A 24,543-nucleotide genomic window follows, 5' to 3' on the forward strand; every position below is an offset into this window, starting at 1 on the left:
TCATTTTGAAGGTGTTTAGCCAGAAATATTCGCATTTACATTTTTGCATAGCAGAATATTGACTTTCCGTCAGTTTTGTTACACGATTAAAAAAAAATTATACGAGATGAAGACATGATCAGCTCACTCATCTGCATATTCATCTCGGCCGTTTTGCAATAATTAGCAAAACTTCAGAATATCATAACTCCCATTATTTTGATCCAATTTTGATCGAATATTCGCTGTTGTACTTATGAAACTTTACTCTTTATTTCAACTGGTCCGAAATTGTCCTTTAAAGAAAATACTCTAATTCAGATATATAAGAGGTAAGAGGTTGCAAAGCTTCACGAATATTTCAAAACTATAACTGACATACAGTCTATCATAGCCTATACGCAGTATGATATGAACTACAGTACATCAGCATTGATCTTCATTTTCATTGTTGGTTTCATACTGAGTGACGTATTTATAGTTTCTTGTGATGCAATAGAGGAACGCCATGTTGAAGAAGTTGACCACTATGAGAAGACCGAAGTAGTATTCCAGATGTCCTTTGTTGATATCATTCGGAATCCACTCATTTCCTGAGGAAAATACGGACAATGACATATCGCAGTGGTAAGCAAAGATTCCATAACTGATGAGAAAGGAACAGAAAATATACGAGATTACAAAATTAAATTTAAGGTATGCGAAGTTAGTTTTTTTCCCCTAAATGTTGTATGCGACATGTCGCGTGATATGTCTAGGAATAAGAAATCAAAATAAAACAAAACAACATAACACGCTCACAACATTTTACGATATGCTTTGAGATGGCAATGAAGCAGAAAGACCCGACCTTAAGAATGATATTTATCAATAATATACAATAGTTACATTCAATGATGGTGTCATTTATAATGTCCTCCTCTCTATGGTAAGTAGTTTATACTGGGAAAATTGAGGAAAAGTTGAAGAGATGAAAACGATTGTCCTAGAGAACGAGTTTAACTCGATCTTATTGCAGTGTGGTGATGGGTTGACCGACCGAGAAGGTATTAACCTCCTTGGGTTGACTCACCTGCCGATACTGCGTTTGCAATGGTAATGAGCAGAGAACCGACGTAACTCCCAATTCCATTGTAGAAGAGGTAGATACCCGTTATAAAAGCCTGAAGCGATTTAGGTGACTGCGAGAAAGCAAATTCTAGACCTGTTGATTAACAGAAAAAAAAAACAAACAAAGAGAAAACAGTTAAAAACCCCAAAACATGCTAAAGAGCAAATCCCAACAAGATTGAGCTCACCACCGTGAATGACAATCAATTCTTTATAAACTTGATTTTTTACTTGGTTTACTTGGTTTACATAACGTGACGCAGAATTCCGCTGTCTTTGCATTCTCATAAGGAGTGCACACTAGTATGAATGTTGAACATTCTTTCTTAGCCAATGTTAACTGTGTAACTCTACACCAACATTGTCTAACTCGTATGAAGCCCGGGAATGAAGGCAACTAATTTCTTAGAAAACAAAAAGGATAGAGGGTGTTCGAAATGGACCCCTTGTGTTTTGATGTTAAAGATATCATAATGGAAATAAATAAAAGTATTTTGAATTGAATTGAATTAAATTGAATTGAATTTGATTTAATCAAATTGAATTGAATTGAATTAAATTGAATTAAATTGAATTGAATTGAATTGAATTGAATTGAATTGAATTGAATTAAATTGAATTGAATTGAAATGAAATGAATTGAATACAAGCAAATTACCGGTGATGAGAATGAAGACGTCTCCAATCCCAATAAACATGTACTGAGGAATCTGAGCATATATTGACAGTGTGGATGCACGAAAGACCGTGCCAGAGATGACCTGGTCGAAACTTCCGCCGTTAGACAGAATTTGTTTCCGGACAATCTCCACGATGAGGGCCGACAGGATTGAAAGAAAGGCGCACACCAGTCCACAAGCTGGGAGAGAAAGTCAGATTGTATGTAACTTATTGTAATGAAGTTTGTACATCTATTTATACATATTTTATCATTTGCTCGTTAATAGATCATTTACGCAAGATGAATAATCGTTGTCGTCAACTTTAAACGGAATTTTCCAAGCCTCGCCTATCTCTTTAAACGTACTTAGACAAAAAGTTTTTTTTTAATTCATATGTTTTATTGATTTCAACTATTGACATACAAACATAAATCATTTCTAATTAAAGTATACAAATAACACAAGCAAGAATAATACATTGGTTTGAAGCACAACTTATACTCTCAATTGAAAATTGAATATTTTAATTCCGAAAGTTTGAACGAAATTAGACAACGAAGACAGTAATCACAGACTGAACACATCTGTACACGGAAAACTCAAAACAATCATTTACAGGAATTCCACGATTTTTGCAAAGTTTAAAGGACCGAAACATGTAGGTTCAGTTCAGTTCGATTCTATTCTGTATTTCTTCAAGGAAATACATGAAATTCAGCGATTTTTGCAAAGTTTTAAAGACCGGAACATATAGGTGCAGTTCATCATATCATATGTGAAAAAGACAAAATGTGTATTTGACAACACAATAGGAAAAAAAACCAATATTACATTTATAGTATGATAATCACAATCTATAAAATTCTAACATAACGACAATGAGATTAAAGGAATCGACGAGGTTTATTCTTGTTCCGAATAAAAGTGTTGGTATATCTTCTCTTGAATGATACAAGATTTATTATACGTCTATGAAAATTCTCGAACAGTCAGAAGAACGATACTTACACACGAGATGTGAAAGTGAGACCAGTAAAAAATGTATGGACGTATAGATATAGATTTAATACGTAGAGTCACGGGCTTGTGCAGTTCTTAATTAACATCATGTCAGATGACCCCATCTCTCTGTGTCTCTGTGTGTGTGTCTCCCTCTAAATACACTTATACACACACACATACATACATACATATACATACATGAAGTTTTTCGTTTGTTTTGATGCAGTTTCCGAGGAAGCAATTTTAATCAAATAAACATGTATACTTTACTGGCCAAAAAAAATGCGTCACCTGTTTGTTCTTTAATATCTCTGTGGAACCAATATGTGAAATCTCAACATATTTACATCTATATGCATGTATATTTCCGTATATAGGATATAGACAGATAATCTTTATATACCTGGTATGATAAAAAAAAACCGGTTAGTTATTTTCTAAAATATTTGTCTGATTCTTTGTTTCTGACAAGGACACATTACAGTGTATGTCGGCTTATCGACATACCAGAAGATGATTAACAATGAACTACTTCGCGTCTCGTCAAGTTTCCAAAACAATTAGGCTAGAGTTTCATTACATTTCCCTTCTAGCACACAACTTTAACGGAAGACATAAACACTCCTTTATCGACCAGGTCGACTATATAGTCTATTTCAAGGGTGCTCGGACCGATAAACTACTTGTAGGTCGTCAATATGACCTATACCAGCAAAGCCGATCTTTTGTATCGCATTCGAATTAAAACGTGAAACACATATGAATGAAATGTTTCAAAAATACTGTGAACGTGCATCTTTTACTGAAAGTCGGCCTTCGAAGGTCAATGTGAGGTACATCATTTTGTTTTTCGATGTTACTCTTTTGCAATGAATGATGATATATATATATCTGTTTTGATATCTACTTCCTGATGTAGATCAATGTAATAAGACATGGCAATTTTCTGGTTGGTCAATATAGTATAATGGCAAAGGAAGTCAGTTTCTTATTCTAATATTTCTCATTTGATCCCGAAATCTATGGAGGTACACAAAACGGTTACAGCTCGTTATTCCGAAGGTTCGTTATTCCGAAGGTTCGTTATTCCGAAGATTCGTTATTCCGAAGGTTCGTTAATCCGACAATGTGAAGAGGTTTGTTATTCCGAAGGTTCATTAATCCTAAAATGAAGTAAGGTTCGCTATTCCGAAGATTCTTTAATCCGAAAATGAAACAAAGCTCGTTATTCCGACGGTTCGTTACGGACCCTATATCATTTCGGATCAACGAACCTTCGGAATAACGAACCCTATTTCATTTTCGATGGAACGAACCTTCGGAATAACGAACCCTATTTCAATTTCAGATGAACGAACCTTCGGAATAACGAACCTTCGGAATAACGAATCCTTTGTCATTTTCGGATTAACGAACCTTTAGGTGTAGGGAATTTGTGTGTTTCGGATTAACGAACCTTCGGAATAATGAGCCTTCGGAATAACGAACCTTCGGCATAACGAACAGCACCCACACAAAACAGGCATTATTCTGTCAAGGAGATTCTTTTTCTTTTTTTTTAATATAAGACAGTGTATACTAGCATTACAGAGGAAGTCATTCAAATAGTGAGCCTACACTATAGCCTACAGCATGGTGTGTCTACTATGATTTTCAGTTGACGTTGATATACTCTTTCGACTCACCCATCCGCCGGATCATCGACACTCTTACACCTGATCTTTCAAGGAGTGGATAGACGACGCGGTCGACTAACGGCACGGTGATGATCACGAACAGGGGAACGAACAAGGCGAGGAGCGCAACGGGAATGCCGTCCAGATTGAGACGTTCGGCTTGCAGCAGATACGTGGTCGAATACTACGGCAACGGTCAGCGACGTCGAGCAGGAGTGAATGGGAAAGAATATACGATATCATCCATTGAATCAAATCAAATGCGGTTCAGAAATCAAGTCAAGCACAAATACAGATATGATAGTATAAGAATAACTTAGCACATACACAGAAGACAATTGTGACATGTCGGATTGCATGATTTCAACTTTCATGCATTCATTTTCCCTCATATGGCTTATTGTAATGTTTGGGGCAATACTGTAATAAGATGCAGGTAAATTCATTGTTTTTATTGCAAAAGAAGGCGATCAGAATATGTTCACACCCTACGTACTCAGCGCATACGACCCTGTTATCTAAGCAGCTAAATGTGTTAAAAATTGATGATATACATAAGTTTCAAACTTCTGTATTCATGTATAAGTACACGCAAAATTTGTTACAACAGTCCTTTCAAAACTTTTTCGATTGCAATGCTAACATTCATTCCTACCCTACAAGACACTCAACATATTTTCATCTTCATAATCCAAAATCTCTTATAGCTCACAGGTCAGTGAGGCATCACAGACCTGACACATGGAATGCTTTACCCGACTCCCTGAAGACACGAACATCTCTGTTTTCTTTTAAAGCTTGTTTAAAGCAATTATAACTCAATATATTTAGTAAAGTAAGGTATAATAATTGATGTGATTTTGTTTATGTTTCGGTTTGAAATTATTAGTATCATTGTACTGATATACTGAAGAATAATTATTAATGGCCCCAACACAAACATTCAACTCACCTATTGCATTCGCACAGGTGGACTCACTCACATCTTCTTTTTCCCTATAAAGCATACTATTGTAGTAAATGTAGAACAAAAAAAAAATCTGTACTTTCTGTGAGAGGCAAACCTAAGTTATATTTCCCAATGAGACCATCAGCCCAGTCAAGCTATGCCTATGCTGACGGTCTCCTAAATGTACTGCCTTATTTGTATCATTATGTAGCTATCAATGTTTTACAAAGATTTTTGCTATGCATTTAGTATAACCTGCACTTTTGCTTTGTATTGCTCCTTTGGCATTTGGTTATGTTTGGTTTGAATTTGTCACATTAATGTTATTCATTTCTTATTTGATTCGATATGAGAAGGAAGGTAAAATACGAACGAACGAACGAACTTAAATGAGAAATGCCATTGAATATGCCTCGACCGCGGATCCCCCCTTTTTTTTTTGGGGGGGGGGGGGGGGTTGATGGCTTAGACCTTCAAGATTAGGCTCAAAACGCATCTATTGAATCATTGTTTTGTCATTCATCGCAATACTTTTATATCATTTGTACTGTATTTTGTAACTGTACTGTTATTATTTAGATAATTATTGTGGGGGTCCACGGGCTCATTTACACAAGACGCAATTCATGTTTGGAAATATACCAATTTGGCCGACTCAGGCTATGTACTTGAACATTCTTTAGGTACAGACAGTTTAGGCTAAATGTAATTATGCATATATGACTTTTTTGTAGATATTTCTGAAGGCGGGGTTATTTATATATATCTTTTTTTTTCCTGGTATGTAGCAAAAAGTATGTGTTTTAGCTGTTGATTGGGATCATGAAGGCTTTACAAAGTAACAATGCCAAAACACATGTACTCACCTGGAAGCGTATGGTGTTATAAAGTATAACAACACTCAAGACGAGGAGGGTGTTAAGAAACCACTCCAATTCTTCCACCTCCTGCCTTGAGTATGTCCCACCATGCTCCACCTTCAGCCGGTCTAGACAACTGACCTTCTGGGGATTCCCCGGTTCCACGTCACTAGGCTTGATTCCAGACTCTCCAGCATGTCCAGCTCCTGTCTCGACCAATGCGATGTGCTCGGGCTTTCCGTCCTCTGTCGACAGCAGCGCACTCGATTCAGAGGCTGCCACTCGGCTTCCCTGATGGGGAGGTTGCGGTTGGGAAGATCCACAGCAGCAACAGAGAGAGCACTCAGAATCACAGTATGTTGCTGCCTTCCATAGCATTTGGCATATCCTGCGAAGAGTTTTATTTCCTATAGACACAAAGAAACAAGCAAGTACTAAGACATATACAGTCCGAGACTTAACAAGGCACGCAAGCTATACATTAACAAACGTGCAAACAGGCCAGTATAAGTTCCCCTCTCCTCAAAACGAGAAAAAGAAAAGAAATGGCACGTAACTTCAGAATTATAACAAAGGGTTGTGAGATAGTATTTATGGTAGTAGCGTCCGACGGAGCAGGTGTAAAATTCGCCTGATTTGGTTTGCTTAATTCGTTTGCCTTGATAATGATAATGATCCCGATATGACAATGGAGACTATTATGATGATGGTCGTGCTGCTATTATCATCACAAGGCCTGTGGTATCTTCTCAATCACTATTACCATCACCATGACAGTTCGAACTACACAGCCTGAGCACATACATAGGACAAATACACCAAGCAAGTATAATATAAATATAAACACACAAAAACTTGACATTTCCTGTCGGTAATTAACAAATGATAAGAACCCTAATGTATATTTCCTCTATCACTACGGTCGTGGTGTAGCGAATAATAAAACCCTTTGTATTTTGTTAATGAATTTACGTTTTTGCATTTATGACAAATATGTTCCGCTTATACATTTTTGAAATAAGTTTTTTATGTTCATTTGATGGAAATGAAAATAAATTTGATCTTAGACTGAACTTTGACCTTGACTCTGCAATGAAACCTTCAATCGAAACGACTGATTCTTCCGACAAATTTATTGAACAGGAAATTCAAATTTTTCTCCGATTGTTGCTAGTTCGCATGGATAAATGCATGATGACATGGAAGACATTGTTATTGCTCTTTTCTCCTTTACCTTATTTCTGTTGTCATTATCATTATCATTGTGATTATTATCATTATACTATAATAATAATGATAATAATAATAATAATAATAATAATTATTATTATTATTATTACTAGGCCTATCATTATTATTTTTCATTCTTATTATAAAAAAGTTATGACGATGATCACAATAATAAAAGTAATTATAACAATAATACTATTTATTATCATTATCATCATTAACATCATCATCATTATTATTATTTTTGTAGTTGTTATTGTTACCATAATTATCATTAATCCAGAAATGACAAACTACTCATGAATAGTCAGTGTCAATCGCCAAAGTAGCTTCTCATATCGTAAAGCTCTGACACAACTTTCGGTTATTTCATCTTGGAAAATGTTCCATGTGTGTAACGCATGTTATTTATTACCTGAGGTAGGTCTGTTTTTGTACAAATCTCGTCCTGCGCAGAACACAAAAATGACGACGACGTTGAAGACGAGCATGACGAGAAAGCCGAGCGTGAAGGACAAATCCTGTTCGATGTATGACAAGAGAGAATAGCTGAAGAGAGGAGCCAACTCGGCAATCAGATAGATCCTGAATCAAAGCAGAAACAGAATAACAAACGCCATCAAGGTAAAATCAAATCATGTCTCTGGACATGATAATATAACTGCCTCGCAGCTATACCATACTGCTGAAAAATATTTGATTGACAGAGTTGGGCATCACTTTGATTAGAAAGGAAATAGGCTGTACTTTTTTTTTCAGTGATGACATTATGAGGTGGAATGATAGTAGGTGGTAAATCATCAACCGAAAACATGATTTTTAAAAAAGTATTCTTTGTGCCCAAAACAGGCAAATCGAAACACACGACTAGACATGAGACGCACATGTCCATATTGGTCTAATGTCTATAATATAATCATGTCCGAATAATTCACAGGCTGGTAGTTTGTAAACACCGTATTAATTAGCAGTGGTTTAGAATAACTATGATATATTTGTGTCTTTTCGCAAACTTTCTTCATGAAAGTTTTGTAAGTTATAGTAAGACCTATAGTGAAGGTTATCGTATTCGTGTAAAGAGTTGAAAAGGAGAGTTTTCCGCTTGCCTTCCGGAGAAAGACGACATTGTATCCTTCACTATAGGCCTGTTGTAGTGAGAGGGTACATCGTCTGTTGTCAACTTTACAGTCATCTTTCTGTTAACTACGGTAAAATTCACTATGGTGATGGCATATATCATGTCAAGCACGCAGTCTATTGACTGACATGATGTCATTTAAAATGTCTTCCACTGGCTTTTCAAACAGGGACAAGTCTCACTAAATACGTCACAGCGGCGAATGAGAGGATTAGAGTGGCAAAATGAATGAGCAACGATTCACTGTGTTTACAATACGAATTCTGCTTCTCCTTTTATTTACGGTATATTCGTCAATTAGCTGATGGGCTATAATGGGAAACGACTGTTGTTTATTTGTTTTTCCAAAGTGTTACAATGAATAAGTGAGATAGTGATAGCGACTTAGATCTGCACGAAAGCAAAGTATCTTCACAATACACATAGCGTTCTTTGTCTTACAGACCGTCAGTGTGCGGGCATATCCAATTTGCGAGGAAGCACTGATACCAGCATACAAACAACCAAGTACAGGAAACTACTGTACCAGCATAATAATGAGTGAAAAAAGAGCGTTTACCTGTTCTCAACTTAATGAACTTATTCCGACTCGTTATATCATAAAACAATTTAATATCCGATTATTATCTAATAGCAAAATCGAGGTAGCACCTTTCCACGCTCTCTCCATCTCTCTACCATGCCCTTTTCAAGCATCAGGCTTTTATCACATTTCGAGACAGTTATTGGTACCTTCATCTATCAGCTTCCGTGTCTTATCTCTCATACTATGTGTCTGCACGCTCTATACTCAATACTTATTGTCTTTATGTTTGCGTAGTTGCCTTGTCACTTTCACCTTTATAGTCCATTATTCTTCCTTTATCATTTACTTTTCCTTCCTTTCTCCCTTTAAGCAGGGCTTTACTTAAAAAAAAAAATCTAAATCATTTTATGCATATGCTTTGTCACGCGTCCAATTTTCCAGGGCCTACGCATAATGCAAGCTGCATGTGCCTTTTGAAGTTCCACACTTTTGCTCTTGTATTATCATTATTTTGTTGCTAAAAGTTTTTCACTGATCATATCTTTTCGTTTGTTTTATCTTAAGACCCATGGTGTGTGTGTGCAGTGTGTGTGTGTGTGTGTGGGGGGGGGGGGTGCTGAGCTGCAACGCCGTTCCGCGGCCTCTGTCGGTTAAGTTGAAACGAGGTAGAAATGAAATAAAATAATTATGTTGAGAAGTTGAGAATATGAGGCAAGAAAAAAGATGTGAAAACAATAAAGAAGGTACACCTCCCTGGAACAACTAAAGGAGGATATAGAGTCAAGTTGAAAGACACAGCAGCCCCATAACAACCATCGAACATTGACGCATAAGAAGAGTTCAGGAAACCATCTAGATGAATTCTCGAAAACAACATGGCTCCATAATACGGGCAGAGGACTACACACACTGATATCTACATAGAGATCAGTGACTATACATATTGACAGCATGTCAACTAAAGACCTCACTCAGGTCAACCACCAACTTACTCAGCTTAATACCCCCCCCCCCCCGGCCTTTTATAGAATTTAATCACGAAATTTAAGAGCGCAGGCTTTGCGACTTAGCCAAAAGTCGTAACCACTTTTCTCATGTCCACACATCATAATTTCCTCCAAACGTTATTGCTGTTTGATCTCATAAAGGCGCGGGCGGGCATATACCACTCAAAATGTCGAGGAATTCATACAACTCTTCTCTTCATCCCCCCCCCCCCCCAGCTCTCTGCCATACTACATGTATACTCCTCGGCACTATTCAGTTTCGCTAGGATTAAATGAATATCCCTTTTCATCAGCTCCCCTGCACCCACTACAACCCTTAATTGCACGTACATTATACACCATGGCGTAAAACTCTGCACAGATGTTGCAGCTTGTATTCCAGTAGGCGTATCCGATTTTCCATACAAATTACACTGAACAACTTACTAGTATGCACTGCTTTCGTTTCTTCACAGTCACCATCGCTACTGATATTTCTTAAAGTAAGGGACATAAGAATCACCCTTAATTCACACCTGCACGTTATTAAAACTCGGAAGAGGAGAACCTTCGTTGTTGTCCTGTGCTTATACTTGTATAGACCGGTGTAACTGGTAGTAGTGCGTATACGTTCTTAATCGAGTCGATATATACCGTGTGAGGTATTAAAGAGAACAGCAAATTGTTATAGATGAAAGCAAAGAACGATTATTCTGATTGAATCTAGAAGAATGAGAGAATTCTTCAATTTCAAATGTTTTCATGTGAATGAGTTACAACCACATTATGAGATATGATAAGGGTGCCATTTGTCATGATTATATCATTAGTCTGTAAACCATCATCATCAATGATAATTCAACAATGACCACGAAACGACAATCACATCCTTTTTATAAAGTTATCATGAAACATTTCAAGTCAGGATTGATTTAGCCGTTAGAATAAATTTCGTACTGTGAGTCAGTAAAATTCAGATCTAGAGAAGATTTTGTACACAAGCTATAGCCAATGAAACCCTTATGGGGCGATTTCATTGTACCGTCACGGCCCTGACTTGCGTTTATCACTCTTACATTTAGACATGTAAAGCTACGAAAACTACGGGTTAAGCTTTTAAGTGCAATTTTACTCGATGACAAGGCCAGTTACTTTTTTTTAAGTCGACTTAATATTCTTATCATGTCGACATGTCAAGATGTTAACTCACCCTGTCGACTTCTCAACTTTGATAAGTCAACATGGCGACGCATCAGATAATCTCGCCAATTCGATTTCATAAAAGCGATCGTCGACATGGCGATCGCCAAGTTGACTTCCTGAAAAGCTGTCGACATGTCTTTTTGGAAGTCGACATGGCGAGATAAGCTGAGTCGCCATGTCGACATGCACTTTTCGGGAAGTCGATTTAGCGAAATAAGCTATGTCGTCTTGCGACATTTTTATCTGCATTTTTTGCGAAATTTTCTTACGCTATCTGATGGACGCTATAGGAGGGAACCACAGCTTACAGTCTACAAAAGACCTGAACATTACTTTTAACACAAACGCCTGTAAAGAGGGGGGGGGGGGTGAGGGGGATAAGCGTGTATATAACATGATTTGTTTTTCTCTGCTCTCCTTTTTACCAGTGATAGATGGCTTGTATGGTTCGGATTCCGTATTGTTCCATCTGGACTCCAGCGTATGGTCCCGTACACGCCTTGATGGGTGATGTCCCCACATTGACTATGGCAAGCGTCAGGATGAAGAAATATCTCTTGGTCTGCAGAGAGAAGCCGTACGCTGGGCCGTAGGCAGCCGACCAGTCGTATGCGATGAGGGGTAACATAGTGGTACCTGTCGGACAAAATCGAACCAAGATCTTTTTGCCTAACAACACCTCCTGTTCTGTGTCATCACTTGCTGACACCTTCACAATAACATCACACCGTGGTGGTTAGACAAAGATACTCCGACTTTCCTATACATCAACTTGGATCGAGGTAAAAAATACCGACAGATATTGCAATGAGAAAAGAAATGGGATGTGAACGTTATTTTGAGGGGAAACGATTTCATTGAAAAAAAAAGAAGAAGCAAAATACACTAATTTTGCATCGCTGAATGCAACATGTTTACTTGCATGTTTTGCGAATGAGTAAAAACTAAGGGCTGTTTGAAGAACTAGAGCTTTGGATGAAAATGAGAAACTTCATGGTTTAGGCTTTTGTTCTGAAAAGACTACTATGAACACAATACTACAGTTGGCCATCCCAGGTGTACAAACTGACAAAGGAGTCTGACGTGTTTTCCTCTTTTCGTTGTAATTTGGTGATCTACTTTAGTATTCGGACACTGGACTTGATACGACGCCAATGTGTAGGCCTGGTATATATTCGTCCTGTAATGGTTCATAATTACCACCAAACAATATACGGCATGCCATTTTATGTCACAATGGGTATGGCAATCATTCTAGGGAAAACGGATCTCATGGCACTGATTTGGGGATTAATAATAGCAGATTAAGCTCAAGCATAGTCACTGGTTTATCATGATTGTCATTTCTAGAGAATCTAAATGTATGACATTAGATACTGAAGTCAAAGAATTACTCGCAAACCAGTAAAACCTTTGATAATTTCCACAACAAATTATGGCTATATACGGCGCGGCGTTCTTCAAGGAAAGGATGAAATAAAATCAGAATAATCTTAAAAAGTCAAAGGTAGGTCAATGTTTATGAATTGACAAAAACCATCGCTATTTCTTTTCTAAGAACGTTACTGAAGGCAGTTTTTTTACGTCACCTATAAGACAAATCAGAAGTCCCAAATAAATTGCATTGTACATCCCCAGGCAACCATCAGCTATCCATCCACCAAGAATCGTCAGAACATAGTTGGTTCCAGTGAAGACGAGACTAAACACAGCGGCAGAGGCACTCGAGTAAGCCAGGTCGTTGGTACAATACAGGACGAGGTTCACCACGATGCCGTAGTAAATAATTTTCTCCACAAAATTTACAGCAGCGATGCAAAAGAACAAAGCAAGATCGCGGGAGGAAGGCTTTCTGGACTCACTCATCTCCCTGGCTTGAGTCAGCGACGGTCCTGAAGACGTATCGTCTGTGGTTGACTGTACAGAGTTGTACATAGCCATCCTCAAAATGCAGGAGAATATTCCACAAAAGGGCGAAACTAAAAGCAATGGTTCGCTACCTGATCAGACAAAAGCGAAAAATCCCGATAAATTTCCACTCAACTCTTACTTCGGAGGCTGACTTTTAGTTTGTGGTTGTTCTGTCAATAGAACGTAATGCAATACACTTAAATCCTGTCCTTGATTACTTTGGTATAGAATCCATCCAGCAATCGCGCTCGCAACATGCTATGGCATGATGATCATTTCAGAATCCTCAACGTGCCTTTAAGTCATTCTGCTTTGGCATTACTGGAGATGAGACGATAACTGCTGGTACCATTAAAACTTGACCTTTTGTGTAAGTCGGTATAATTGCTACGTTGAGCCAAAATAAAGTTAGTAATAAAAAAGTATTACTCGAGAAAGGTTCAACGGATATATACTATTGTTTTTGTTGTTGTTGTTTTTTTTAAGATCATCCGCCATCTGATCTTGGGGTGCACGATTTTTAGTATTTATGTGTGTGTGTGTGGGGGGGGGGGAGGTGGGGTGTATGAGGGTTAGCAAGTCGTTGGGTCGAGGGCAATGTTTCCTCCACACTTTTCCCCACCCCCTTCTTTCTCGATGCGAACAATCTCGGGGCGGAACCATCGGAAATGGGCCAATAGTGTGTATGTGTGTTGGGGTTGGGGAGGGGTTGGGGAATGGGAGATAGAGATGCTACACTCTGGACCGCCCCCCCCCCCCTTCCTTTCGCCTTCTCGCGCGCGACCCCGGCTCGCGGCCCATCAATGCCGGACTGCCGTTGATTAAGCTTACAGAAGCATAATGAATAGTTTGAAAAATCGTATAAAAGCATGTTTGTCTGCAAGTTAGATTCTAAAATCCCCAAAGTGAGGTCTATATTATCATGTCTATTGAATTGCGCTCCCATGATCCTGTCATGTATGGCGCTGATGGCGGGTTGAAACTCCTTTGTATCTTCCTCTGTATCATAAATACTCCGTAGGGGGAAAAAGCGATGAACTTCTTCCAACGGATCTAATTCTGGATGCCTTTTCTCTCCTACTTAACAAACAAACTCTGTACCATTGTCTCTGGCCTATCTCTCAAGGCAATGTAATATTTTTCTAGTCCATTAATGAAAGAATCTGTTCCTGGTGAGTGAGACTTCTAGATGAAGTGTAATAAGCACAACAAGGATAAAACTGCATATAGGACCAAAGAAGTAGGCCCTATTCCTTTAACATCAGTGACTGGACATACGCTCGCTCTGAGAGTGGACACTTTTTTCATGGTAATGTTGGATCAACGGTGTCACAACATGATTCCTCTGGGAAGAATAATCGATTGCTTGAATATAAAAACAGCCCAAATACAAATCTGGCTATTATATTCGGGACCCCCGAATGCAATTGCAGATAACCATTTGAATAACTGGTTTACATTTCAACTTATGTACATTAACACTGCTATAACTGAAAAATACAAAATAATCATAATATTGGCTGTTTCTTAATGATTTTCAAATTTTCTCACATGGACTTTGGGTCTTTCTTATATTCAGGTCCTGAATTCCTGTGCAATGTTTCAGTCTTGTTATGATGGGACTCCTCTGAAGACGTCCACCAACGCACAATATACCACAAGGTGAAAGTCCTAGTTGCAAACCGTAACTACTTTTCTGTCGTCATCGCACAGTAGGTCCTACATACAGTGTACTGCACGGCACGTCAAATTACATTACGCCCTCTGCCGATGTACACCGGGACAGTGGTCATTTGGCTCCAAATCACTATACAAACCAGTAAACATGGGAAGCAGAAATCGACTCGTAACCTGAAAACAGGAAGAACAATAATGGCAAACAAAATAGGTTTCAGCGTGAAGCTTAGACTTTGGGAATTATACCGAAAATAATATCATGTTTGAGCTGAAAAAACAAACAAACATGCGTGAATCGTAATTCCGAAGAGAATTCCTTTGCTGTTTTCTCATGGCATTGTGCAGGACATAAACTAGTTCAAAAAAAGGTTAATCTCAATTTCTGAACTGTCGTTGGATTGACTAAGTGTGATATACTTCATATACGAACTTACTGATACCAACAGACTGCACTGACGAATTCCGGACCAATGCGTATATCCCAACGTGACAACGTTTAACCTTACCGGCGTTCTGATCATGTGAAATAATTAATTCAAACCACAACTGTATCATCGTAGCCTATGTCAATATTATTTCTCACTTGCAGAAAGCATTAACCCTATACCAACTTTCACACATGCGTATGGTTTTTCATAAACTCTTTACCATTATCGTAAAAAAAAAGGAAAAAAATCACCGCTGGTAAGCGTTCATTTCTATGATTTATATCTTCCTCTCCAGTTTTTCGCAGTGACATGCTGTTCAAAGTGCCTTTCCTGTATTTCCAGATCCAATCAACATCTATACAGTCATGAATTACGATAAATGTGAAATTTGTTGTCCGTTACTCAGCCTCTACAACGTCAGTCTCTCACAGTTTGTTCAATAACGCCATCAACTCATGAAAAAAACAAAACAAAAGCAAGTGTTAATAATGAACATGGATTTATTATTCATAACATTGCGCTTGCCAAAAAACACTGGATTTCAGTAGACATGTGACAATCATCAGACTGCGGCATATCTCATGTGACTTGTGGCTGTCTCAAAATACGGCACTGGTGGCTGTCAGTGCCGTATCTAGCTGTACAATCGCAGCTCCCTCTATAACGAGCCGTACTCTAAATTCACAAGCTCAGGTATACTGTAACTCTCGCTTCTGCTATCACATATCCAATACTATTCAGTACGCACAGACCTGACTTTTGTGCAGATATATTAAAATGTGAGTCACATCATTTTCTAGCTCTTCCATCTATCGCCATTTTACCCGACCTTTAAAGGTACTACAGATGTATAACCATTGAGAGCAGTGATTTAAGAATGTTCAAAATTATCGCATTTCGATGCACACGAGTAGATCAGTAGTGTCACATATCCTACCAAAAATTGCAATAAAGCACAATATATAATGAGATATCAATATTTTTTCTCAATAACCCGTAACTCTAGAGGGTTTATTCTAGAAACAATTTTATTGCAACTAATGTTCACATTTTGTACATTTAACAATACTTAACACTTATCATAACGATACATTTTAACATTGGTGTGTTTCTATCCCTAACTCACATTTTAGAACTATTTTGAAGTAGTAAAGCTGGGTTTCTGTTTCATCTGCAAATGGTTAGTAATACTTTCAGCACAAACTTTTCCGTGGGTTTGTTATGTGACTATGATTACCGTAATAGTAGAGGCTACTATGTAATCCCGTGAGATTTTTGTGCCAAAATTGATTTTTTTGGCTAACTTTGTCAATTTGGGGGTGTTGAATCCCAAAAACTTTGGTTCCATTTTTCCGACCACGTCTTCAGCCGCCATTTTGAATTTCAAAATGGCCGCCATAGCAAACTGTATTTTTATCCATATCTCATTAAGTGAGCATTGTAGAAGCTTCAAATTTGGTGCGAAATGCATAGTTGTGATGTCAGACACTCTGATATATCATTTTCTGATATTATGGATTGTTTTGATTCGACAATTTCTAGGCTGCCATCTTGAAATTCAAAATGGCCGCCATAGCGTTTTTATCCATATCTCATGTTGCAATTATTGTAGGAGCATCAAATTTTCAGTAATGCACATGCTTGTGGAGTCCAACGTTCCAGTACAGCTATTTCCTATTGTGGATCACTAGATGGGTCACCATCTTCAAATTCAAGATGGTGGCCATAGAAAAACATGTAATATACTGCGGTAAGCGCCTTAGATGAATTTGCCAAAATTGTCCTAAGACCGAATTCATTTTCAGGTCACGCAGAACGACAGCCATCTCTTAATTCAAAATAGACGCTATAAATTCAGACTGTAAGGGCGAGGTTCCAATGACGTCCTCAAGCCATCCTGAGGGGCAAAAACTGCGTGAGGGGGGGGGGGGGGGGAAGGGGTCCCATACCACTTCCCATAAGTGTGGGCAAGCGTGTAAGCGTTACATCCCACGTCCCATGATAGCCAAGCGGGTATGTGGTTTGTTTTTGCCTCTCAGGCAAAACATTACCTTGTGTCGTGGAACCTCGTTAATAGTTATATTTAATCCCAGTTATTAAACATTTGTACAAAAGCAAGCATTGATACGATTAAAGATGATCTTCAAAAACTTGATGCTGCCTCGAGAGAATGAAGACAAACAAGGAAAAGTCTCGCAATGGCAAGAAATGCCATGGTCACCCTACCAGGCATCCCATTCACAAGCTTGTTTGTTGACCACAAAATGAAACAACTCATCAGGGAGCTCACACTCATGGATGTATTTCTGGAATAACACAGAATGAATAAGGAATGCCAGTGAGTAGGTTTTTCCTGATTGCCCTTGTGTGGGTCATCCTCAATTATCAAGACTTCCAAGATGCTTACTGCTGTACCGCCAATGATTCTAAAACTACAAAGGAGCAATAATAGCTCAGTTCTGTGGCACTTTGAATGCATCAGAATTCCTCAACAATTTTTGATATAATTATTTCTACTACGGTATTAAGAGTTACCTAATGCTAAACTCAATAATGTCACTGATTGATAGAGAAAAGAGAGAGAGAGAGAGAGAGAGAGAGAGAGAAGAAGAAGAAGAAGAAGAAGAAGATGGTGATGAAGAAAAGAATAATAATGAGAAGAAAATGACACTCACCAGTCTTTATTTGTGGAAGATCATATTTTCTTCTTCAGTTGCACCAAAATATGTATTCTTCAATTTCTTACTATGTATCATTGTTTATCCCTGTCTATAGGCTGCGTTTATCAACTTTCCCCAGTTTAAACGACTTTCGAAAGCCCTTTCGATAGCCCTTTCGATAGCCCTTTCCATAGCCCTTTCCATAGCCCTTTCCATAGCCCTTTCGAAAGCCCTGTCTGCTCCCTGTACTATTAATGTGCCGCTTGTTTTCGTCGGCTGCGTTTATCAACTTTCGATAGCCCTTTTCATAGCCCTTTCCATAGCCCTTTCGAGAGCCCTTTCCAAAGCCCTGACTGCCTGTACTATTAATGTGCCGCTTGTTTTCTAAGACGGGACGGCGAAAAGCAATTACCATCATAAAGACATATCTTCCTTTGAGAGTGACGAGTCATGATACAATGCCACATGAATCAATTGTCTTCCTATCTGTGAGGTAGCTCCAGTTTAGCACATACTTCAAATATTTCTGAGTGGCGGCATGAGACATGGGATCAAAGGGAATGAGACTGTTGTTACTCTATTTCTCAAACCTTATTGGTGAGAGAAACACCTCCTTGTTCCAAGCATATGCGTGCATTACACACAGCTGTATGTATACACCTGTGTACACGTACTCGTGGGCACTTTACGTGGCGCGCGTCTTTTCAGAAACTGGAAACGCATGGTTGCGCAACCGCAGTAGGGCGACCTAAAGGGCTTTCAAAACAGCTTTGCGTTTATCAACTTCGAAAGGCTTTTACAAACAGGTTTCTGATAACCTGTTTAGGAAACCTGTTTGGATCGTCACAAATTTCGGGCTTTCGAAAAGGCTTTCCTAAAGGGCTTTCAAAACAGCTTTGCGTTTATCAACTCGTGAAAATTCCTTGAAAGCTGTTTGGATAACCTGTTTCTGCCGAGAAAGGAGAGTTGATAAACGCACCCTTTCGTAAAAGGCTTTCCTAAAGGGCTTTCAAAACAGCTTTGCGTTTATCAACTCGTAAAAATTCCTTGAAAGCTGTTTGGATAACCTGTTTCTGCCGAGAAAAGGAGTTGATAAACGCAGCCTCTGTCTGTCTGCATTTTCTCCGATGCTCTTTCTGTTGTGTAGCTGTTGTCCTCAAAGATAATGCAGACTTGTCGTCTATTCCTCAAGACTCTAACTGTAATTGACTTTTCGTGATGTATTGACTCTTTGCTAAGTTCTTACTCTCCGTTAGTTACAGACATAGTGTTTTATTATACACGGAAGATACTGAAGGATGGAACTTGTTAAAACTCGCTCAGATGCCTTGTACAGAATGAAAAGTGGAGAAATCAACTTGCTAAAACTAGCCTTGTTTAACCCCCCCCCCAAAAAAAAAAGACACCTTGGAGTCTTTAAGATTTTAAAGAAATCGTATTCCATTTCAATCACTTTTGGGACCCAAAACCCAATTACGTCATTTAACTTCCATAAAGCATGACTCCATGCAGACACCGAGAAAATACATCGTACTTTATATCCTTCTTGAATTTAAGAAAAAATAAGATCTGGGACTGACGGAAGACGGAAAGACGGACTGACAACCAACCGGCATCATCATCATCATCATCATCATCATCGTCGTCCGCTTTTCTCCATCCCTTGATGTCTACGAGAAGAATCTTAAGACTTTCCTTTTTAATGCTAATCTGTGACTGATTTTTGTTGTGAAGTGCTGTGAAACCAGTCATTGACTGGGTAAGGACGCTATATAAATGATCCGATTGCATTTTATTGTATCACTTCCGTGCTACCCTTTCTGGCTGAGAAATAAGAATTATTAGTCCTCAAAAAATAAGAGTGTTCGTAATTGTCTTCTCACCAATAACTCCACTTACCAATGATAGATGGCTTGTATGGTTCTGACTCCGAATTCCTCCATCTGGATCCCAGCGTATGGTCCTGTACACGCCTTGATGGGTGATGTCCCCACATTGACTATGGCAAGCGTCAGGATGAAGAAGTTTCTCTTGGTCTGCAGAGAGAAGCCGTACGCTGGGCCGTAGGCAGCCGACCAATCGTATGCGATGAGGGGTAACATAGCGGTACCTGCCAGACAAAATCAAACCAAGTATAGTGATTATCGCACTTATATTGTAACATAAACCAAGGAGGTACTGGGCGAACTTGATTAAAGTAACGGCCGATTTTGACGTATATAGACATGACAAGATCCTTGAAATCCTTTAAGTTTAGTACTTCACAAGACATCTAAAATATGCCTCGATACAACACTGAAAGAAGAATGAAGATTCACCACATAAATTATTCACCCTGAATATGCTAAATGGAACAATATCAAAGAATAGGTCTGTAGAAATGTTATCAGAACCTGATATGAAGTAATTGTATCATGTTGGAGTATTGCCAAACTTCGTAGTATAATGAAATTACATTACCTCAAGGTTTTACTAAAAACAGTGATATCCACACTTACCGTAAAAGACACAACAAATCTTATCAATTTTCCTCTGTTCGTAGTTCTAGCCCTTGAGACAATAACCTCTACTGGCTCTGCATCCTGGAATGAGATTGATTCTGTTCGGTTGCCATCAAGCCCTTAAGTTTACCTTGATAACATTTAAACATAATAGATATCTCTGCGTTTTCACAATGGTGCCTCTCTCGGGTGATTACATTATTGTTTGTTTGATTGAATTGCCACTTTATTTTGCATTATATAACTTAAGCTTAATTATGAACGTTATATTATATTTTGCTCATTCCAAAAAAAAAGATATAATGTATTCTTGTATGTTTCGTCATTTTTCGTAACTATAATTATGGAGTCTACATCTTACAAGCTTTTGCTTTTGAGTAGGTTCCCCATATTTCACATTATCTCTATGTTTAATTCCATCACTAATAGGCTGTTGTGTTCGACTGATTTTTTCGAAATCAAATTGAATGTAAAATTTGTACAAAAATGTGAAATATGGAACAATAAATACAAAAGTATGAAAATTGTTGCTTATTATTGTTCCAAATGATAACATACAAAATGTACTATTTATTGGCGACAATCGCCATGGAAAATTATACGAAGTAATAGTGATATCAACTCATAAGTCTTCCATTGTAATAACTCGTCACTGAATTCCTTCTTTCTTGAATTAAATCATCAGGACCAGATTATGGCTATCATATCAGAATAATGATTGTAAAGAGGAGCTCAGCGGCTATTTCATGTACAGAGTAGAGTGAGAGTTATGGGATATCATCTCATCTGGCTAGTATATAATTTAGACCAATAATACACAGAGCTGGTTCTTGAAAACATGTCAAACATTCAAATCTCGTTACTTTCTTGTTTGACATCCGGCATTTAATATAGTGATATTCGCTTTTTCTGTTATTTCATATTAGCAAGGCGCTACGACGCTTTACGACGTATCGTCCGAACAGCTCCTCCAACTACTGATTAATTCCCTGAATATCTCAAACTTCAAGGCATTTCAGATCTTGGAATCTTCTTTAGACATTATTTGATGAAACAATGAGACGACAAAAGCTGTTTTTGCACTATTTGCAAATGTGTATTGGGCATCATCCTATTCGAAGACTGGCACACCCGCAGACGGACCTAACTAAGCCAGCATTCGATTTCAACAAGGGATCGCAGGCCAAACGGAACAGCGCCAGTGTCAGTTGAGCAAATCTACATTTTGCTTGTAGCTGTTGAATGGTGATGAATAATGGGAGTTCAAAGGATTGGCTTGCTTTGGCGGAACTACCTGAACACCCATGAAAGTGGAGTCAAATTGATCAACAAAGTTATAGAAAACAAGGGGCACTACTCTTTAAGTATATGATACCAATATCTTGACCAAGCAGCGAGTGAATATCTGACAAGAGACACAATTACAGAAGTCCCTCTGTCAGTCGGTGACAAAGTCGTTTAGTAGACAATACATACAGAAAGTGCAATACCAGGACGCGGAGAAATCTCATAGACAAAACGTGGTGGTAAAAGGTCAAAATGGTGACCTCGTTTGCCTCATCGAACCCCATTTCAAGCCCTTTACATAGACAGATAACTGTTTCGGAAACACTTCTCTCTTTTTTTTTCCGTTAAGGGGTTTTCCATTTGGACAACAGCAAACAACAATAAAATGCTCAAAATGTATGGAAAATGGTCATATACCATTTCAGTGCAGAATCAAAGAACATGAATGAAGTCTGGTCACGCGAGCAACTAATCTGATGGCAAGACTCCGTGATAAAATGCAATAAGATCGAGTTAATGTCAAAGGTGGGCATAATTTATGACAGATTGTTTAGCGAAAAAATTAATCACTGATATAATCGACATTGTTGTCTAATTATTGAGAGGAAAGCAGTGCAAATTTACCGACAAGACAAATCAGAAGTCCTAAATAAATTGCATTGTACATCCCCAGGTAACCATCAGCTATCCATCCGCCAAGACTTGTCAGGACATAGTTGGTTCCTGTGAAGACGAGACTGAACACAGCAGCATCGGCACTCGAGTAAGCCAGGTCGTTGGTACAGTACAGGACGAGGTTCACCACGATTCCATAGTAAATGATCTTCTCCACGAAGTCTGCAGTAGCGATGCAAAGGAACAAAGCAATGTCACGGGAAGACGGCTCTCTGCACTCAGGACTTGCCTCCCCGGCGTGAGTCAGCGATGGTCCTGCAGACGTATCGTCTGTAGTTGACTGCACAGAGTCGTACGTAGCCATTCTCAAATGAATAATAATTCCACAAACGAGGCAAAGACAACAAATACCTGATAGGAGCCTATAGTGGTAATGCACTACGTTATTCTCTAATCAGCTCTAACTTCACTTTCAGCTTCTAATGTTTTGTGCCTGGACGCAATGCTAAATGAAAAGATTTATTATCCTTTATGGGATCCATCCAGCAAATTCGAACGAACAGCTTTGATGTCTTCCTTACGAAGTAACAGTGTTTATACCTGAGATCTGCTTCGGCAATTCGGCAAGCTTGTCTATCAGAATCTGCTGGTACCATCAGAATATGATAGGCGGCATAGCTTCGCTCCATGTATAGTTTAGAGGCAAGCTTATGACAGAATTATACAATTAGGTAACTGTCTATACTATACGCCATCGGTATAGTCATCTTTGCTTCGTTGAAAGAATGATAAGCACCTTGTAAATCTAACGTCACTAAAAGAATTAAGATCACTCAAAACATAATAACATTTATGATCTCATCATCTTTTAAGCGCTTTGCCTCTTTCGTTAGCATACACTCGAGACATTTCTCTGCCTCTCGATTTATACGATCTGGTTGTTTGTGATATCATTTGTAACATACAAAGAATCCGTCATTCTGTCTCCACGTAACAGAGATATAAGTCAAAGGTTAGAAATGATTTCCATAAAACTAAAGAAATAGAGTATACCTCCACGAAGGAAAGCAAACTTCATATTATCAGAGTGGTTTTGTGACCATATTGTCATAATTATGATGTACGTATTTTTTAAGGATACATTTGAAATCAGCACTAGGGTAGCTGTGGCTGAAAGTGCAATTACATCATACGTATGTATGTATGTGTGTATGTATGTATGCATGTGTGTGTCTACGCACGTGCGTATTCGTTTATTTTGTCATTCGTTATATTGCTTTAATATTACCATGTATTAGTCTGTTTGTCAATTACGTGCATAAAAACGTGTATATGCTTAGATTCGTAAATGTTAAAGGGGAAGGCTAGTAACTGATCAGTGGGAATCAGTGGAAATGCTGGGAGATGATTGTTCCTATCCTTATGGGATTTATTCAAGAGTTCATTGTATATCTATTGTTGTGTGAAAATGATTTGCTTCAGAATGGTCTCATATTCAAGTAATGTGCAGTTTAATGCTTCCAGGTTAGCGTCCCTGGTCAGTGACGGAGCATTAATCTGCACATTACTTGAATATGAGACCGTTCTGAAGCAAATCATTTTCACACAACAGTAGATATACAATGTACTCTTGAATGAATCCCATAAGGATTGGAACAATCATCTCCCAGCATTTCCACTAATTCCCACTGATCAGTTACTAGCCTTCCCCTTTAATGGGTCTGCTTTCATGTGTCATGGATGTGCATGCATTTAGCAGTAAGCAATTACCAGCTTTATGCAGTTAACTCAGTGGTGTTAAAGGGATATTGAGAGGGATGTTGGACATGAAATTATGACGTTGGACAAATATGCATGGCGTGTATACTATACTATGTATGTATCATAGTAGTATGTGTCCGCCAAGTTGTAGTCATACCAAGTAGTAATGGGATTACCTGTAAAAAAAAAAATGTGTGTATATGCGTGTATCTTTATAGTCATATCATTACTGATAAGTATTATAATGGTGATAATCAATATCATTACGCTAAATCATCCACATACGCGCTTCTCAACCACTTTATATTGTGATCTATCTGGACCTATAGGGGCAAAAGCGGGCCTCGGGCTAAATAATGAAAATAATGATGATGACGATGAT

At 38.3% G+C, this 24,543-nt stretch overlaps 1 protein-coding gene across 1 annotated transcript; it reads right to left on the reverse strand.

Annotated features, from left to right (window-relative positions):
* Nucleotides 1–405: 405 nt before the first annotated feature.
* On the reverse strand, nucleotides 406–22,764 carry LOC139744551 (solute carrier family 15 member 4-like). The gene is made up of 10 exons (XM_071654986.1): nucleotides 22,410–22,764; nucleotides 19,897–20,107; nucleotides 12,911–13,263; nucleotides 11,747–11,957; nucleotides 7,884–8,053; nucleotides 6,245–6,645; nucleotides 4,439–4,613; nucleotides 1,748–1,948; nucleotides 1,052–1,183; nucleotides 406–572 (listed from the first exon to the last, which is right to left on the reverse strand). The coding sequence occupies exons 1-10, from the start codon at nucleotides 22,762–22,764 to the stop codon at nucleotides 406–408; spliced, it is 2,376 nt and encodes a 791-aa protein (XP_071511087.1).
* Between the last annotated feature and the right edge of the window lie 1,779 nt (nucleotides 22,765–24,543).

The sequence above is a fragment of the Diadema antillarum genome, unplaced genomic scaffold, assembly GCF_040938485.1.
Source record: "Diadema antillarum isolate AM-2024a unplaced genomic scaffold, OU_Dant_1.0 seq00001189_RagTag, whole genome shotgun sequence".
In the NCBI taxonomy this organism is placed as follows: domain Eukaryota; kingdom Metazoa; phylum Echinodermata; class Echinoidea; order Diadematoida; family Diadematidae; genus Diadema; species Diadema antillarum.

Excerpts from the sequence above, each read along its gene's own strand:
- LOC139744551 (XM_071654986.1), bottom strand. The coding sequence starts at position 22,764 with ATGGCTACGTACGACTCTGTGCAGTCAACTACAGACGATACGTCTGCA. Across the intron at positions 6,646-7,883 it reads CAAAAACAGACCTACCTCAG|GAAATAAAACTCTTCGCAGG; the intron begins GTAATAAATAAC and ends TTGTGTCTATAG. Across the intron at positions 4,614-6,244 it reads ATAACACCATACGCTTCCAG|TATTCGACCACGTATCTGCT; the intron begins GTGAGTACATGT and ends CCGTTGCCGTAG.